Raw genomic sequence first — 19,494 nt, forward strand, 5'->3', positions numbered from 1 at the left:
ATACATTGGAATTTTGGCTCCATACTTGGGTTAGAGTTCAAATGATGAAAATGTGGCAAAAGGGTAGAATGTCATCTTTTATTTCACGGTATTTTCATACATAGCCGTTTTACAATTGAGAAACTGTCCATAGTTGCCCCATTTACGTATTTTGACGACTTCACTTAATAGTAATCTAAAGGTTGGTGTTTGGTCCCATATCAATTGCATGTAATAATTACATCAAGCCTGCGACAACGAACTCTGGATGCATTTTGCGGTGTCGTCTGGGTCATGTCTTGGCCAATGGTGAGTGAATGGTATAGCCAGATGATGTCTGTAGACAATATTTTGGAAGTGAGAAGGGAGGGTTTTTCTAAACACTTCTGATTTCATTCTGATGCTGCCATGATTATGGCAAATCATGAATTAATTCGTGGGAAAGTTAGAGGGGCTCGACAAAAAGATAACCTCCCGTTTGTCGTGCTGCTTGATGCCGTTTTTGCATACGAGATCAAATAATAACCTTTAAATTATTAATACTTAAAGTGAATTTGTCCAAATATTACAAAGTGCTGTTATTTTGTAAAATATGATATAAAATAAACTACTTTTGCCTCATTCATCATCTTTTATCTCAAACCAATAGAGTAGAGTAGCCTATAGGCTATATCATTCCAATTTATGGCTAGGCTTAACTGTCCAAAGACACAGATCAAGCCTGGCCCTGGACTAAATAACATTTTAAATTAATCTGTGTCCAGGAAACCATGCCCCTAGGGCACTGTAGGCCTATGGTGCATAGGGTGATACAAATGCAATGAAGATGGATGACCGTGTAAACTTGTGGAATATGTGAGGAAGTTGTATTTTTTTATTGATGTATAAGCCTACATCTTATTGAAATGAAAAATAAATACAAATATGAATGACTTCCGTGAAAAAGTGTAGCCTATGTATTTTATTCTAAAATGTTTCCTGGCTAGACATATGGCATATGGTTGTAGCCTGGAAACATATTAGAGGCGTACAATTCACAATATAGCCTAACTGGCAAATCAATGGTGGAGGACCTTGACCCCTGAGTGAAAAGAAAATTAACAATGCATGGGGAAAAACTGTTATAATCTACACGTTTCACAAAAACAAATTGTATATGGCAGTTGTTTGTTTTCATGTGTTATGTGTTCTTTTTGTCAGAAAGGGCTAGACTATAGGATAAGTAAGTTATATCCAGTATAGGCCTATACCTACAAATGATAGTGTACGTATAGGTTATAGCATAGCGTTGCCTATAGTCACATTAACACCTAAAGTGATTTAACATTAACCTACGCTGATTTTACCATGTCAAAAAGCTACACATTAGCCAAATTGTCATCGTCATCATGCAGGGTACAGGCAACATATGGGTTAGTCACAATAAACACCAACACAAATCGACAAACATTCACATTAACGTAGACCTGCTTAAGGCCGAAAACAATTTATTCATAATTAATATATAATATATAATTATTAATATATAAAATATGTATATATATATATATATATATATATATAGAGAGAGAGAGAGAGAGAGAGAGAGAGAGAGAGAGAGAGAGAAGAGAGAGAGAGAGAGAGAGAGAGAGAGAGAGAGAGAGAGAGATTTATGTATTTAATATATACACTCACTGAACACTTTATTAGGAACACTATACTAATACTGGATACCGCCTCTCTTTGCTCTCAAAACAGCCTCAATTCTTCGTGGCATTGATTCCACAAGATGTTGGAAACATTCCTGTGAGATTCTGGTCTATGATGACATGATTGCATAACGCAATTCCTGCAGATTTTTCAGGTGCACTTTCAAGCTGTGAATCTCCCGTTCTACCACATCCCAAAGGTGTTCTATTGGATTCAGATCCGGTGGCTGGGAAGGCCACTTAAGAACACTGAACTCATTGTCATGTTCATGAAACCAGTTTTAGGCGACTTTTGCTTTGTGACATGGTGCATTATCATGCTGGAAGTAACCATTAGAAGATGGGTAAATTGTGGCCATGAAGGGATGCACGTGGTCAGCAACAATACTCAAATAGGCTGTGGCATTCAAGCGATGATTGATTGGTATTAACGGGCCCAAAGTGTGCCAATAAAACATTCCTCACACCATTACACCACCTCCACCAAGAGAAGGTGTACAGGTGTTCCTAATAAAGTGTTCAGTGAGTGTATATTTCTGCGTCAATAGCAGAAACATGTGCCATATAGGCAGCAATATAAGCAAATAGATAAAGTAGAGGTGTTAACTTTTTTGGATCAGATCTGACATGAGGGCTTGCCTACTAATCAATAATCAGTTAGGCTACAATTTATCTGATATGTTTGTTGTTGCGTAGGCTAGAATATTTACAAAAAAATAAAATAAAATAAAATAAAACTAAAAAAAACGTTACATGCGCTCGCAAAGATACACCACCACTAGCGTATTCAAGTCAACCGCACTTTCACAAGACGTCCACCGGAGGCCGGCAGCGCACCATGGCTGAATACTGCATACTTCTGACAGGAAATTTGGTGTCCTGCATAGAAAACGGACCCACGAAGGCACCTCTGCCAACTTCTCGGTTCATTTACTATAGATTTTTATATCAAACGATGCAATGAATGGGACAAGTAGGCCTATCAGTTGAATAATCTCGCTATTATTATAGTTTTTTATTACAATAATAATAGTCATAAACATTATCATTATTACCATCAACATAATAATGATAATAATAATAATAATGATAATAATAATAATAATAATAATAATAATAATAATATTAATAATAATGATACTACTACTACTACTACTACTACTACTACTACTACTACTACTACTAATAATAATAATAATAATAATAATAATAATATCAATAAGCTAGACCTATCACATATAGGAGATTCAAAACCTCCGTTTCTTTTGTTTACTATACATGCCGAGTACAACTAACAGTAGATGAAACAGCCTGAAATATATACAGGTGTTTTACAAGACATTGTACGGAGGAGAAGAAATATATAGAATTGGTCTACTGTTACCAACGAGGGTAATACAGTACATTACAACAATCTACACAATATGCAATGTCTGATTGGATAGCCTTCAACATGTGCAACATTAGATGTTACTTATATATACAAAAATAAATTCCTTTTTAAGTTGTCCATTATCCAGGTACAATATATATTATTTTGCTGTTAGTAATAATTGAAAAGCCTATAGGCCTAGCCAACCTGGCGCCCCTACCTAAAAGTTTAAGATTTAACTGAAGTCAACCTTTTACATCAGAGTAGTCCGAGTAAATGTATATTATAACTTTATAGAGTAATAATAATAATAATAATAATAATAATAATAATAATAATAACAATGACAGATTATTACCATAAATAATGTAAGAGAAACCAAATTCGCCTCATGGACTAAACAGAGGTCTAAATAGGCGAATATAGATCTAAACAGCCAAACGTCAGGCAAACAAGTTACAGACACCTGCGTATATAGTCTGAAACAGCTTGTTTCATATTGTGAAACGATGGCGACATACAAGGAATTCCTTTAACTTTTTGTGTGTCTATGCAATAATAATACAATAATTACATAGAACATTTTACATAACTTTCTCTGCGGCTGAGATTTCATTCCTTTTTATCCAACAATTAAATGGTGCCAGATATAGCCTATTCGGCAATAAGCAATTCAGCTTCAAAGCAAACAAAATGAAAGCAGTCAATAAAAACGTGTGGGCTATGCTATATCTTACAAATACATACATACATAACAAATACATTAATGAACTCGGGTTGTGTAAGCCTATCTGCAATGATATAGGCCTTTTATAAATTAGGATATGAATCAAGAACCTTTCTCAGCGGAGAACCATAACTGAAGTTATGAGAGGATGATAATCTATAGCTTACTCAAATTGTTGTGAGCCTACATAAATGGGTCGTTGATATGACAATATAGGCTACAACATATTCCTCCTGCACAAACATAGTGTGGATCCAATATCCATCATCCCAAAATTCTGGCCAATAGAAAGAGGGTAGACTTCAACCCAACTAATCACAAACGGATCGGAGAAAATGAAAACGCGGAGATAGGCAGCAGGGTAGGCTATGTGGTGGGTCAACTATAGGCAACAATAACGAAAATGAATTTCGGAAAGTAAGCTAAATGTCGTGGGTAAATAGGCCTATAGTCTATATTAAAACACAGCTAGTGGGTCACTGGTTAAAAGTCAACGTTTTGCATCGAAATTATCTTTGTTATAGACTACATCATTTATCAAAGACACATGTTAAAGAATGTTAAACTCAGCCTATACTTCAACATACAAAACATGAAGACCCCGCTACGTTCAACTGTCCTCAGGCCTTATCGGTAGACACAAATGCAAACGTATGTACCTTGAGCTTTTCTACTGGTTCAGCTGAGTATGTAAAATGTTCTGAAGACCTGGTTCTGAACGAATCCGTTCCATTTCGTTGGAGTCCGCCTCTCCGTGCCTGTTCCTATTGACGCACTTAAAGACTCTTCCCTCAACCTTAAGGCGAGTAGCAGCGACCAATCACCATGCCATTACAGGCTTCAGAGGAAGCTGTTTATGTGACTCCAGCGCTAATTAGGCTCATGAACTAACAAATCGCTTGCACAACTGGTGAGGAACCGATCACATCCATGGATTGTCTGGAGCAGTCGACCACCTTTACGGCGATTTGTTGATTTACTGTTGCTTTGGCTTTTATTCTGTCTCTCCGTTTTAAAGTTATTTATTGCTGAAAAACTTTCTTCTTGGGTGTGGAGTATTTTGTAGCAAGAACGCCTGCACCTTTTCAACTTACGCTGGGGAATCTTGACTATCAAACCATGTTTCAACCTACACCGAAGAGGTGTTTTACTATAGAATCGTTGGTAGCGAAGGATAATCCTCTGCCGGCGTCGAGGTCTGAGGAGCCCATACGACCGGCGGCTTTGAGCTATGCAAACTCAAGCCAGATGAATCCATTTCTGAACGGGTTTCATTCCAGCGGCAGAGGCGTCTACTCTAATCCGGACTTGGTGTTCGCTGAGGCGGTCTCACATCCTACAAACTCCGGTGTCCCAGTGCATCCAGTACATCCCCCACCACACGCTTTGGCTGCTCACCCACTTTCATCCTCGCATAGTCCGCACCCTCTTTTTGCAAGCCAACAAAGGGACCCCTCAACTTTTTACCCATGGTTAATACACAGATATAGGTACTTGGGTCATAGATTCCAAGGTAGGTTGAAAGTACGTCTCTCTCTTTTCCGCGTTTAGAAAGTATAGAATCGGCGATTTAGATCTTTGGGATTTTTTATGGAATTTATCGTAGCTTATCAACCACTATATGAAATTTGATTCTGTAAATAAGAAATAAGCTCCTAGTAATTTTAATAGGTTTATCAGTCGGCTATCGAATATAAAACATATCGGGAAATATGCTATTGATATGGTGTTTTTGTTATAATCAGAACACGGTTTTTGTTATAATCAGAACACTGCCAAACAGGAATATTCTCAGAGAAAGATACACTTAAAATATTTCAAGGTTCAAATTTATTTTCCGGTATCACTTGGTGACCATCTCTATGGCCTATTTTGTTTGTATTTTAAGGAGTGGTGTAGACCTACTTTTAAGAAGTAATTTATAATGTCTGACATTAAATACAAATGGAGATGCAAGTTTTACAAGTTGTTGTTTTTTTTTTTACAAGTTTTTGGGTCTGTCAAGAATTATTTTGTGGATAATAATGGTGGGATTGGTTTCCACAATACTAAAATTATTTTTTATTACTTATATATAGACTTTTATTTGTATTTGTCAGTATTACATGGAAATCGAGAAAATAAAACTAAAAGGATTCTGATGGAAGTAGGCAAAAGGCTAGAATTTATTGGAATCGCTTGTTTAATGATTGTGGGAATGTAATGTGTGATCATTGAGGTTATGTTGTTTTTAGTAGCCTATAAGTTCTGACCGTAATGTGTCTACTAGAACATTAATATGATTTTAATAATTATTTACACATGCCCAAATAATTGTGCTCTCATTTGAAAACATTTTGTTTCGGCGATGACACAATAATCTTTTGCTCCTTAACAAATTTTATTGCGAGAGTCAATGAAGAGCTCCCGATGATTTTGAGGTGTATCTATGAATTATCAACAAATAGCATTTTAATAATAACAAATCGTCTTGATAACATTACCAAAAAGTATATATATTATATTATATTATATATTAAAGGGGTTGTAGTAATGTTAGATGCAATAGTATTGTGTTATAATCTGTTATTAATGTGGAGGGTTTTTAAAAATATATTTAACCAAAGACGGTATGGAAACGGGGCTTAATTTAGCCAAACTACTGCATGCTTTATATTTAAACACGAATGTATGCATATTAAATAATTCCACTTAGACTATTTTCTTACTATCGAAAAAGACTGTCTTGGCGTCAGACTTTACTTGTGTCTAACTTTGAATCAATTGAGAGTTACTGTTACTGTCCAAGTGATACAAGGCCCAAGTCTGCGGCAAATAGCATAGGCCTAACGTCTCACTCTCAGTTTTCAAGAAAACATTTAAGAATGGTCATAATGATCCTTCCCATTGTCGTTTTCAGGTAACGAAACAAGTCCGGAGAGCTTCCTTTTGCATAATGCATTGGCCAGAAAGCCCAAAAGAATTCGGACAGCTTTTTCACCTTCGCAACTTCTGCGGCTTGAACACGCATTTGAAAAAAACCATTACGTCGTGGGTGCCGAACGAAAACAGCTTGCACACAGCCTTAGCCTCACAGAAACTCAGGTAAGAAAATACGTCTCTCACTATGCGCAAGTATGGTGTTAAATCTGCATGAGTTTGAATATGGAATGGATAAAAAAATGACTATCCTGCCAGGACATAAATATATAATACCTGGAACGACACATATTTTTGGTATTTTCAAAGAGAACCGTTGATACATTTGTCTACGATAGGTATTAGAAAACTGGTTCAGTTTTCTCCGAATAATTACCAATTTGAGATTATTACCAGTTAGGCCTACGAGTCGTTTGAGTCCTTATTTATAGGCCTAACAACAACCACAACAACAACAACAACAACAACAACAGCGGAATGGGGCCTATAAAATTGTCTTGGTGTTTTTTCAAATGTCATTACATGACACCATATCGCTACTAGGAATGTGTGTGTGTGTGTGTGTGTGTGTGTGTGTGTGTGTGTGGTGTGTGTGTGTGTGTGTGTGTGTGTGTGTGTGTGTGTGTGTGTGTGTGTGTGTGTGTGTGTGTGTGTGTGTGTGTCTGGGTAACACTGCTAGACGTGGTTGAATATAGACTACATCGAGCTTCCAAGAATACTCACTTGAGCATATGAATTGTCGACAAGGGCTAATTCACGAAAAAACGTATATAGGCCTAATGAAACAAAATAAAACTGTTAGGCCTAAATTGAAACAATTGGTTAGAGATCTGTTTTTCTGAATTATCACTGGATAAACCTGCACACCCGCAGTTCCATAAATACGAAAAGAAAATCCCATACACCAAAGGCTTTCAGTTGGATCAAATCCATGATCATATAACCTCGTTTTAGGCAGGGTTGAATTACTTTGTTTTGGTGAAAAAGGTATCATTCAAAATGGAGGGCAATTTACCAATTAAGCATTTTATGGGATATACGGGATAGGCTACTTAAAATAATGAGGCGATCTCAATGAATTTCCCTGGCCATATTTAAGATCGTATTTGTGCCTAACAGCCTGTAACCCGGCCGGTGTCTTTTGTCCCAGTGTCAGCACTGGGTCTTTTCTAAACGGTCGCTCTTAGAAAGGGTAGGAGGGAGAAATGAACCATCACCCACTTCATTAGCTGACTGAAAGCACATTAAATGCACCTCACTTGCCAAGCTGTCGGACGGAATGCTTGTAGATTTTATGAATACATGTAACCTAATGTAGGCAAATGCACATGTTATGGCATTTAAATAATCAAGCAATCCAACTTTGTAAAAAATGTAGCCCATAGTCAGCCTAATGACTCGAAATTAGACTACAGAGTGTTATTTTTCTGTTAAGGCCTATTTCAGAAAACGTTGACAAAAATGAACAAAGTTAGAAAACGTTTCAAATGATTTATGCTATTATTGACCTACAGCATATGCATGGATGGACGTCATTCAAACAAAATAAGGGGCCACCATTTCTCACGTTATGGTGGATCATATACAATGCATGCACTTACAAGGATGAAATGAATGAAATTGCTGCAGGTTGTGCACTAACTTGTTTCCCACGTGTTATAGCCTAGTAAAACTACTTGTAAAATCTTTAGAGCCTGCTTTGCATTGGGCTAATTTCCACATGACAATCTACTCAACCTACGTAAAAGCCTTATAGCCTAGTGCTATTTCAGTTATTGCTATTTGAATGCAGTTTGGGCATTGGTAGGCCTATAATGCTATTGCGTTTTTATTCTGTTAATTCATCTTATATTTGTTTCCCTTAGGTAAAAGTGTGGTTTCAGAACCGAAGAACCAAGTTCAAACGGCAAAAGTTGGAGGAGGAGGGTTCGGATTCGCAACAGAAGAAGAAGGGGACCCATCACATAAACCGATGGAGACTCGCAACTAAACAAGGCAGCAGCCCTGAGGAAATTGACGTCACTTCAGATGATTAAAAGACTAAATTGTTTGAACCTGGGACAGCAGCGTGGCGTGAAGGATGACATGGATAAGGATGCTGTAGAGACAGAGAGAGGGTAAAGCCAATGTCACAATTTCGACTCTTCGGAGATCGGCAGCTGCGGGTGAGAGAGATCCGATTGGTGGCACTGCTGTCACTAGCATGGTCTGTCAATCCGTATCAAATTGCCCAGGCAAAAGTGATTGACAGTATCGCAGTCCACCTACCTGACCCCTTTCCACGCACCAAACCACCACTACAATCTCCTACGAACCACCCAAAAATGTTAACTCCAATTTACATTGGACATTTGCACTTGTGTAAGTTTTTAAATAGGCCTACGAACGTTTCCACTCAAGATACCAAAATACAAAACTGTTTTGTAAGACTTGAATTGCATGGTAGAATTTCTAATAGCTGTTTTAATTTCAAAATTGTTCTCAAAACAACTTTGTTTTTACTCTATTTTCAATTTCAGAGATGTTGTGCTTCTTCCTTTTTACAAAGTGTGCAGTCTTTTAATTAATGATTCTCGTGTTAAAGTGATTGTGAAAACAGTATGAAGTAGCGGTGCTGCGTTATAGTGTTTTTAAAGAAAAGACTAATGAAATATGAATTTCGAAAACTTTATAAAAGTTTCATACCACAGATAAAGTACTTAAAGGGAAGGTATCCAGGACATTCCTCTAACCTAAAGCTTTACCATGTCTCCGTTATTCTGGCCCAAGCATATTGTCAGGACTTGACCCTCCCGTGAGATTTGCCACGAAGGACTAAATGCAAGAATTGACAGCCGTAGAGACGTGAAAACTTCAAGCACTGAGCGTATTCCATGTACAGAGATACTAAAAGTTAATGTTTCTGTTAAACCATATTTTACCAGAATGTACATAATTTTGTGTTTGTGTTAAGTTTGCTACAATTTTAACGCAAAGTATACTTCCAAGAAGTATGTAATTGTCAATATTTTGTCAATAAAGTTTTATCAACATGTGCGCGCGGAGTAAAACCACAGTGGTTTTGATTTCAGATAAGCTTTCCTATCTTGGTAACTTTTGATAGTCCTTTCTGCCACGACACGCACAATCAAAGCCTGCATCAAGCTGTTTCAGTTTATGTTTATATATTGGTCACCAATCATAGGCTAGTGAGTGCCTTATTTCGAATAGGTTGTACAGATTTTGGGTTAATCGGTAAGCCTTCTCTCGGAATCCAGGTAGACCTAATGTTGAAAGGTAGTTATAGCCTAAAAACACCAGTCCATGAAAACACGAGTTGTTTTCTGTGGCAAGTGGTTGTTTTCTCGTGGCTCTGTGTTCTGGTAGACGGCATTAATCAGTTTTATTTAGAAGGGTAGCGTCTGGTCTGCTCGGGCTACAAAGAGTCCTACGAGCTTTTGTGAAAGTGCAAATCAGTTTAGGCAATTATCATGCGAGTAATATAAGGGGGAAAGGGATGCATTGCCCAGTGGTCCACTTTAATCTCTTAATCCGTGGATCCAAAGGGGCTTGGTTGGACATAATTTAGTACAATCTGACTACCCCTCATGACGCGATAAGAGAAGGTTGCAATGTGCCGCAAAATGGGATCTTTGTTTAAAATCTTGTCTCGTAGCAGCCACGGGTAAGATATGCGCACACGCGCTGTTTCCACAAATTGATCACAAACAAAACAGCATCAACCCATACCCTTTTTCCATTATGTGTAGTCTATACTGCTATGGTTCGGTGTGTAAAAGGAAAAGTGTATTAATATTTTCCCCCCAAACACACATCTCGAAGATATACCTATCTTATATATATTTTTTGCGACCCAAAGACAATATGCAAAAACTTAAATGTAGTCAAATGAAGTCCGAATATATTTGAAATAATTTAACATCCACCTTGCACATTTTTATGAGGTGAGGTTCAGCCTATAGTGTTTATTTCTATAATTGTTTCACATCTTAAAAATTATATTTTGGAGGGGGTGCATAGGGGGCTTTAGCCTACATACAAACTATGGTTCGGGAATTTAAATCGGCCCATGGACTATAACAGCAATAAAAATCTTCAGAGAATACCATTAGCTTTGAAAAAACCCTAAAAGCTTTATTACAAACCCAGCTTTGAAATAGAGGGATTAGAGGGCTGAAAGGGTCCCACAATAGTTAGAAGAAAAGGTTTCATGCTAATGAGGTTAATGCCCTTTGTATCTCCGGACTCCACAACTTCATTACTCCTATCTCGGGCAACACCGAGCAGCTCAGAGCGCGCAATCCACTCGAGCTTTTCCCTACCCTGCCTAAAGAAGGATTTGATAGCAGTCCTGTTCAAACTAGATAATTATATCTTTTCAAGTTGGAATTAAGATAAAGAAAGTGCAGTGAAGGCGGTGAGCCTTGATACGCTGCAAACAAATTTGGCGCACTTTCTCCCTGCGCCGTGACTCAATAGGCAGGACAGCCCCCTCATTATTAGAGCTGGGTCTCCTTTTATTCATTTTCACTCGTTTGATTTAAACGAGCCAGTCTTTTGAATTTTACACCAGTTCATTTTATAAAACGAAATGAAATATATTTTACATCAAAATTGACACAGGTGCCCATTAATACATTAGCACTATAGCCTTGTTAGGAAAGCAATATAGCCAACTTCTGAAAATCGAATAGTTCGTGTGGGGCGCGGAATTATTCAAACTTGCTCAAGTACATTATTACAGGCTTTTATAGCAAGTCATAAAACGTCATTTTCTTCTTCAAAAGGTAGAGACAGTTGTAGAAATGTTTTGTATCAATTCATAAGGCGCTCCGTGGTCTCTGAAATGTAAAGATAATAGGGCTAAATGAGGTTTGCATGATCACCCGGGCAAATTGTTCTTTAATACTGCTATATTAATGTAGGCGAACAGATTTAGTGTTTTTGAACATTTAAAAAATACTGAGGTGGCAGCGCGATTAAAAAACGGCGCTATGGATTAGGAGAAGGGAAAGCGCACCTGTCATGAGAGAGGCCCTCGTAAGGCCGTTATAGGCCTATACGATAGTTGCGGAACGGTTTCCACCTGTCAAACTTGTGAGTCAGTGAATATTAGGTTATGGGGTAGACCATAGAAATAGATGAGGTAGACTACACACATTGATTAATTTTCCAAACAATCAAGCTGTGCATTAGAAGAAATCCTTTAGGCCTTCTAGGGACCTTGTCATCCGCTTATCTAACCTCGCGCTGATATACCTCTTTCAGGGGCAAACGTATATGCCACGCTTGAGGACAGGGAAACGATCAATCATAAAAACCTCCGTTTGGTCATTATAAATACTATTATTAGACTTACTACGCTATAGATTATGGGTGCAGTTAGCCTATTATCCGCGTTACTGAGAGTAGGCTATAGGCCTATATCTTCAAATAGCTTGGATCTCACTGACGCATGGGGCTACACACTGAGTCATACATAGGCCTATAGACCAAAACCAGTTATGAGATTAAATAATTGTAGGTGACTTGGGAAACTATTTTATGTTGCCGCATGGATGGGTACAGTGCTGCAACTGAGTCCTTGATGTTGACACAGGGTAATGTCCAGTGTGCATGCCTGATTCTCATTTTTTCTTGCAAGTTATTGTAGTCGGGTCAGGATAGAAAATGCCTTTTGAGGTGATAGCCTAGCTTGCAGTCGCACTGTCTTGTACTGTCAGAATCTGACGCCAGGACAAACTTGATCTATCCTGTTTCACAAATTGCCTCTGAAATTGATCCTTGAAATTAGAGAATGAACCCTACACAATTCCCTTGGCCTTGACATAAGGTACAGCGATAAATATACAAGACTAATGAGCAATTACCATATAATCATCCTCCAAATAGATTACATAATAATACATTAAACATTCTAGTGTCTTGGATTCAGTTTCTCTCTTTATTATTAATGAGGGAGGGGCAATTGCACCATGATATGTGTTGAGATAATTATCGTTTTTTTTCTTCTTCCATGCATTAGAGGCAGCTATTGTTAATTCTGATTGACGGACAGCAGCAGTTCACTTACTTTTTCTACTGACAGCAACCAGATAGTTATATCATGACGCAAATGCTATCAGAATAAATACAAAACAGTGATTTTGAATGCTCTGCGCAGTTGTTATGGTTATAGAGCATTTAACTGATGACACACACACACACACACACACACACACACACACACACACACACACACACACACACACACACACACACACACACACACACACACACACACACACAGCGCGCATGGTCATGTTTATGCATGTTTATGAGCAAAAATACGCACCATGTGTTGATTTCTCAATTTCTCAGATAGGCCTAGTGTTGTTAATACGTTTTCCAGGCGTTCTTTACAAGAGGCCTAGTCTCATTTTCTCTCGACACCCTAGTCTCTCGGCACCTCAAGATTTTGGCTGCCGAGATTACAAGAGGAGAGGCAAAATATGACAACATATATAGCCTATATTGCATCATATTAAATATGACTACACTTGTTTTCATTGGTTGTTGCAAGTTGCCACAAATCTGCCGAATTGATGTAAAATTCGGATATATTAGAAATCCTGTCCTTTACCTGAGAGGGAATTTGAATTTGCGAGAGAGAGAGAGAGAGAGAGAGAGAGAGAGAGAGAGAGAGAGAGAGAGAGGCAGGCTGATACGGGGGCTTTCCTCTAATATGTTCTAATAGCCTAACGAACATGCGATAATTGTTGGTGTGTGAAGATAACAAATCCATTCAACGCAAACAAATTGCGTTACTGTAGCCATACCTCATTTACTATTATGTACACGTGACACACTTTAAATAACTTGTTATTTTCCAGCAGTGTCTATCATGTAGCCTAGGCTAAATGTTGGACAATAAGCCTATAAAGCAGTCAATGTAGGCCTATATGAAACAGACGTCAAGTCGTTGCAAACAGTAGCCCGCAATTCGACTTGCTCCGACCGAGCCTCGAATTTGCGACCTCTGACTTGCCTACACACGTGACCGTCTCCTCAAACACCCGATGTACACCAGCTCCGCTATCTAAAAGCTAGCAATTCGACAGCGCGGGTGGGCGTATTTGAACTTGAGGAGTGAATTTACCATCTCAACTCGGTTACATATACATGCAGCTGTTAATGCAGTGCCACGGGCATTCTCTTTAAAGAAGCAATCTGGCTAGCTACATCATTTTTGTTACTTTTAAATTAATTATATACAGCCATTGATTCTTGAAGAATGTAACTTATACATGTTTCAGAATCTTATTTCAACTGTCTTATCCCATCAGAACCCAACATATAAGCTTGTTTTACTCCATTGTTTATAAACAATGGAATTGTAAACAAACACTGTTTAGCTTCAAAACATAGTTAAAACTATAATTTTGATCTCATAGATGGTCAGTCCTTGAATCCATAGCTCTGTCCCTCACGATGGGGAGGGGCCTATGGATCGGTCTGTCCGTTCGTATGTCACGCGCTTGATATCCAACACCACTGGGACAATGTTGATGAAACTTGGGTGAATGATGCGTCTTGTTATATAGATTGTTCAGGAGTTTCTAGGTGAGGCCGATTCACCTCATGGTGGTTAAAGTGACAGGTTGTTATCATTAAAAACGTCATAATAGGGTGCAAAGAGGAGAACGCACCTCAGACCGCACCTTTTGACAATTGACGGTTATCAAAAAATACTGTCAAATCCTTGGAAGTGAATAACATAAGCACTACAAGTAACTTTTCAGCCTACCTCAAATCCGTGGACTGCCTTCAAATAAACGCAAAGCTGTAAGAAGCAAGACATTAATCAAATAAGCACTAGGCCTACATGTTTCAGTAACTTTTCAGTCATAGTTTGAATAGCCTAATTGTCACCAATCACACACGGAGGGCCGCTACAACATTCGTGTGGGAGAACATGTTTACTATACTCGTTTGATCAAGAGACGACTCCAGCGCAGCAGTGACAAATGGCCCATTTTATAATTAAACATTCATATTGTGTTTCCGCAAGATGGGACTCAGAAACACTAAACTTTTTCCACCTGTAGGCTACACGTCTCTTGAAGGCCTATACACGGCCTCTTGGCCCGGGGCCAGTCGACATGCCTTGTGCAGACAGCTCCAGCATCTGCTTGAACCTGACCAGTACAGTGCAATTACCCTGCTGCAAGGCCAACAGCGCAAGGAATAGCCTAGAGGAGACTTAAACCAGCAGTCACCCAAACACCGTTTCAGGTAAGTAGGTTTTCAATTCAGTATTATTGTAGCCTATCTCCCTTTGGCCGAAATCCTAACTTGCCCCTGTTAGACGCACTACGCAACCGCTTCTCAGTATATGGGAGGTACCCGCTAAATATGCCAATTGTCCGTGTGGTTTGAGAGGCCAACGAAAATGTCTTGTGGATTTTGTTTTGTCAACCTCTGGCTTTGCCTTTAAAGCACATGCATCTTTAATTCGGCACAATTTATGTTGAGAATCATCTGCAGTGAAAATCAGCTGAAATCCAATGACGTCAGTAATAATTGTTACAAGTAAAATAAATAAATAAAGTGTAAATTTATATACAAGCCACTTTTTCATAAACAAGACGTTGGATATCTGGAAACATCCCATTAGGCTTCTTTTTTTTGTTTTCAACCACATTCCAAACTGTAAAGCCAACAACAAGGTGCTGTTGAGGAGGCAGACAAACTGGCGCGGGAAAGTCTGAAGACCTGCACGAGACTCATTGATACAATGTTGCAATATTCGCTGAGCCTCGAGAGCCTACAGTGATATAATGTTCCCCGCCTTTCCCTTAACTTTTGTATTGTGGACCTCTACGGTCATCTCACTATATTTTGGACAACAAAAAGGTACTCTTATCTATTTTTATTAACTCTCTTGCTAATCACAATTGAGCGTGTTTCATCCTCCCCATTGCACAAAAAACGTGTGCAGAAGGCCTACTATAACGATTATCCTATGAAAAAAGAAACACAGTCTTGCCTGAATGGTCTAGATAATTTATGGAAAATGAAAAGGCGTACATTCATGCAGATTATTGTAGGAACCTATTCAGGTTACACAACATTTAGATTTTTGTTGTGAACGTTGATTAGCCAACAATACACTTAGCTGACATTGTATAAGCCTATAGCCTATTTACACCGAGAAAAGACCGGGAAAATATGTATTTCTGTATAAATGAATCTATGTTCCTCTATTTAGCTGCTTTGCCATGCTTTACCTGTAGGTTTGCTAGACATAACCTATTCCACCTTCTCACATGAGTTACAGTGGCGGGAGAAACGGTACGTAAAACCACAGTTAGGGATCCGCTTATCTGACATCAGTATGACACCGTATGTTTTTGGGCAACTCCACCACAACCGCGCATCAGACCGAAAATGAATGGAGCACGAGCACCTGAAGTTAGGATCCGCTTGGAGAGAGAAAATCATGAGATAAATTAGAGTTAGGTGCAAGGTGATTTAGGATTCCCCCACCCACAATTTCATATTCTAAATGCAATGATTGTGTATCATGTAAGCCTAGTCAAATCCACTTTATTATGGCTTAGAGTCCTCCAAACATTACCAGACTACACTCAGCAATTGTTTACTGTGAGGTTTATCAAATTGAATGATTTTAATCAACAGAGGAGCATTTACCATACATTCTGCAATCAACATTCACCATGCATTCTCCCCTTTGTGTCTCATGTTGGCCTAGGCCTATTGTCACAAATCAATAACAAATGGTCTCCCCTGTCCTCTGAAGTTCCAAATACCAAAACATTTTTGTAGCATATATTGGTGACTAACATTCCCCCCAGAGCTCTAATGTGTAACATATGGCTGGACTGTACACCTGATAAAATACCTTAGGGGCCTTGCAGCTTGGAAAATCCTCAATTCGTTCCCTAAATAAAACAAACAATGGCTTCACTAAATATATCACATGTGCTGCCGAACTATTTTGCCTTTTGACCTGTGAGTCCCCCTCCACATCAGCACTAATAAGTGTGTGTCTGATAGCTATAGCGATGAATTGTCCTGTTCCATTTTAGGCCGGATTTGGGAAGTGGGTAACTTAGATTGCTTGGTAACACAACGTCAAAGCACCAGCAAGGCTAGAGTGTTAACCTACAGAAGCTGTAGTAGTTGGCCTATGCTGTCCAATGGCAAGATGCTGCTCCCCCTTCATGACAGGGCCCAGATTTGATGGTGTAAACATAGTCAATCCCAGTTTTTATGATGAATATCATTCATAGACATACTTCTGCCTTTATGTCAGATGAATAGTCAATTTGTCCACTGTGTAGCAAAGTCTACCATAGCCTATAGTGCTATGGTGTCACTGGATTTACCACAAACCACAAAGCTGTGGTCTGTGAAGTCCAAGTGGCTTGGTCACTTATCATGTTCTAAGTTAGGGCATTCATGAATGTAATTCAATAGAAGACAGTTGGAAAGTACTATTATTCCGCCTCTCCATCCTTGTTCTGTACAGATGCCAGGACTCAATAGGGTCTCACATATCCTCCTTAGCTTACAAATAAATGTATGCTTCTGATGATGGACTGTAGCCTACTGTACATTGTGTCTGCTTTGAGAAATATATATTAGGCAGCAATATTACAAATGATGTAGTCTATGTGATGTAGTCTGCAGGACATGGGAATAATTGGACTGCAGGTGAAATTAAGGCATTGTTGATGTTGCTCTTGATATGCGCACCGTTGCAGGTTCTGCAGTGTCTGCATCTCTTGGTGTTTCTGGTGGGGAGAGACCTATCTTATCCTTAGCTAACTGATGTGGAATAAGATTTGGTTCAATCAGAGGGACTGGATGCCCCAAGATGTCTTGATAGGTGTATCCAAGTAAAGCTGAATTGTTTGCCAGCTAAGTTTTATGTCCTTCTTATGTTAAGGAAATCTACAATATTTTTGTTTAGAAATATGAACTATTTTTATTTTCTTTCATGGTGTTAAGTGTTGGTTAAAGGTCCAGTATGTAGATTTCAGTGAAGAGTGCTGTTATGGTCCAAACAAAGTGCTTTCTAAAATCTGGTGTCGTGGTCAAGCACTGGCCATTATGTACCTATTCTACATTTTGTTTGTTTATGAGGACATGCATACTGTATATGTATGTTTTCATATTTTCAGTGGGGCCAGAGATGGCAGCACAGTACAAAACAAATGCTATATTTTGAATCAACCTAGGCATGAACATTGAATAACTTAATTGAATATACAAACTCCATGTGACTGTCTTTGTGCAGTTGCCAATATGAAGTTCAAGAGTAAGAGTTCAGACATTTGTAGTCATCAGGAGGTTAGCATATTATTTTAGGGATAGTTCACTGTGCTGTGTATGCTGCAATTGTAAAAGATAGGCAAGGGTCTTAAGCATTCAAACAACAACAAAATTACATTTCTATACATTGAACATTGGACTGTGTATTGCTACAAACTTCTGTTACAGTCAGCCATTGCCACTAATGAAAAGCCATAAACCCCCCAAAAGTTGAACTGCATTGATTGGCTATGAATACAGTATCTTATGAAGTGCCTTTTCTTAGCAAGAACAAACTGTGATCTGGCTGTTTAACTAATATGTGTTTATTAGCAGACTTGGCAGTTGAAGGATAAATTGGGACGAAAGAAGCAGGTTCAATTAAATTACCTTCTTCTGCTAGGTATTGGTCAAACTAACAAGTTTAGTTATTTATATTGCACAAATAACTAAATATTTGAATGTATATGGTTGTACATATTGTTGCTCTGTATGATTACTGAAATGGCGGCTATTCATAAAATTGCATAAGAATGTATTATTGTATTATTTGTGTGATGTATTTGTCAACACCTAGTTTCAGAGGAAGGAAGGTTTTATGAAATAAACCACACAAACTATTTTGGGAAAATACTTATATTTCATATTGTAATGTTATTTGCAAAATCAAGTCCCTCATGTCTACTTGTGCTCAATCATACATGTCTTGTTTACCCTTAAGGCCATAGTACTGTAGCTCACCCCTCTGAGGATTTAGATATATTAGAAAATACACTTTACAATATGTGGAACACATGGTGTATGGAATATAGGCTTACAACTATATTCTCCGCAAAATGTTCTCTGGGTTCTCTGAAACCCCTCTCCCCAAAATAGGTTTATCAATACAGTGTAACAACAAGCGACAAAACTTAACTTTAACACAATCACATCAATCTGTAAGTTGCAAGGCTTGAATACCAAGAACCAGGGTGTAAAGCAATTCATACTACACATTTTGATTGAGACATCTGCCACAATGAACACCTTAACATTGTCAGAAAGACAATGCATGAAAACATGAATGATTCTTGCTAATCTTAAACCACTTTCATTCTGTAATACCTAAGTCATAAGTCATGATGATTCCAAATGACAAGGCTTAGTCATTGATGGAGAGGGACACGAACATTGGCTAATGATCTCAAGTGGAGTTTCTAAGAGGAGCCTTTAATTAATAACAAGCTTAAAGAAATCCTATGCAGGATTGCGCCCTCTTTTGACTGCAATGGGAATTTCAATGACACTTGTCTACTTCTAACTGAAACAATGAATCTGTCAATAATTTTCACGTTTTTTATCCAGCTAATATCTTAGTTACATTACCTTGAAACTATCAAAGGACCTGTGTGGCTGAAAGTTATTAATTATAGTAGTCGTTATTTAGTTAAGGAAATGTTAGCGGAAACATGAACACGGAACTGAGCCAGCTAAGGGAGTCAATCACATTT

At 38.3% G+C, this 19,494-nt stretch overlaps 1 protein-coding gene across 1 annotated transcript; it reads left to right on the forward strand.

Moving 5' to 3' along the window:
• Window positions 1–4,885: 4,885 nt before the first annotated feature.
• Window positions 4,886–8,721, forward strand: emx2 (empty spiracles homeobox 2; the record flags this gene model as incomplete). Its single annotated transcript, XM_083695238.1, has 3 exons — window positions 4,886–5,279; window positions 6,666–6,850; window positions 8,551–8,721. The coding sequence occupies 3 exons, from the start codon at window positions 4,886–4,888 to the stop codon at window positions 8,719–8,721; spliced, it is 750 nt and encodes a 249-aa protein (XP_083551364.1).
• Window positions 8,722–19,494: the final 10,773 nt, after the last annotated feature.

This window comes from Argentina silus, assembly GCF_951799395.1.
Source record: "Argentina silus genome assembly, chromosome: X".
Taxonomy (NCBI): domain Eukaryota; kingdom Metazoa; phylum Chordata; class Actinopteri; order Argentiniformes; family Argentinidae; genus Argentina; species Argentina silus.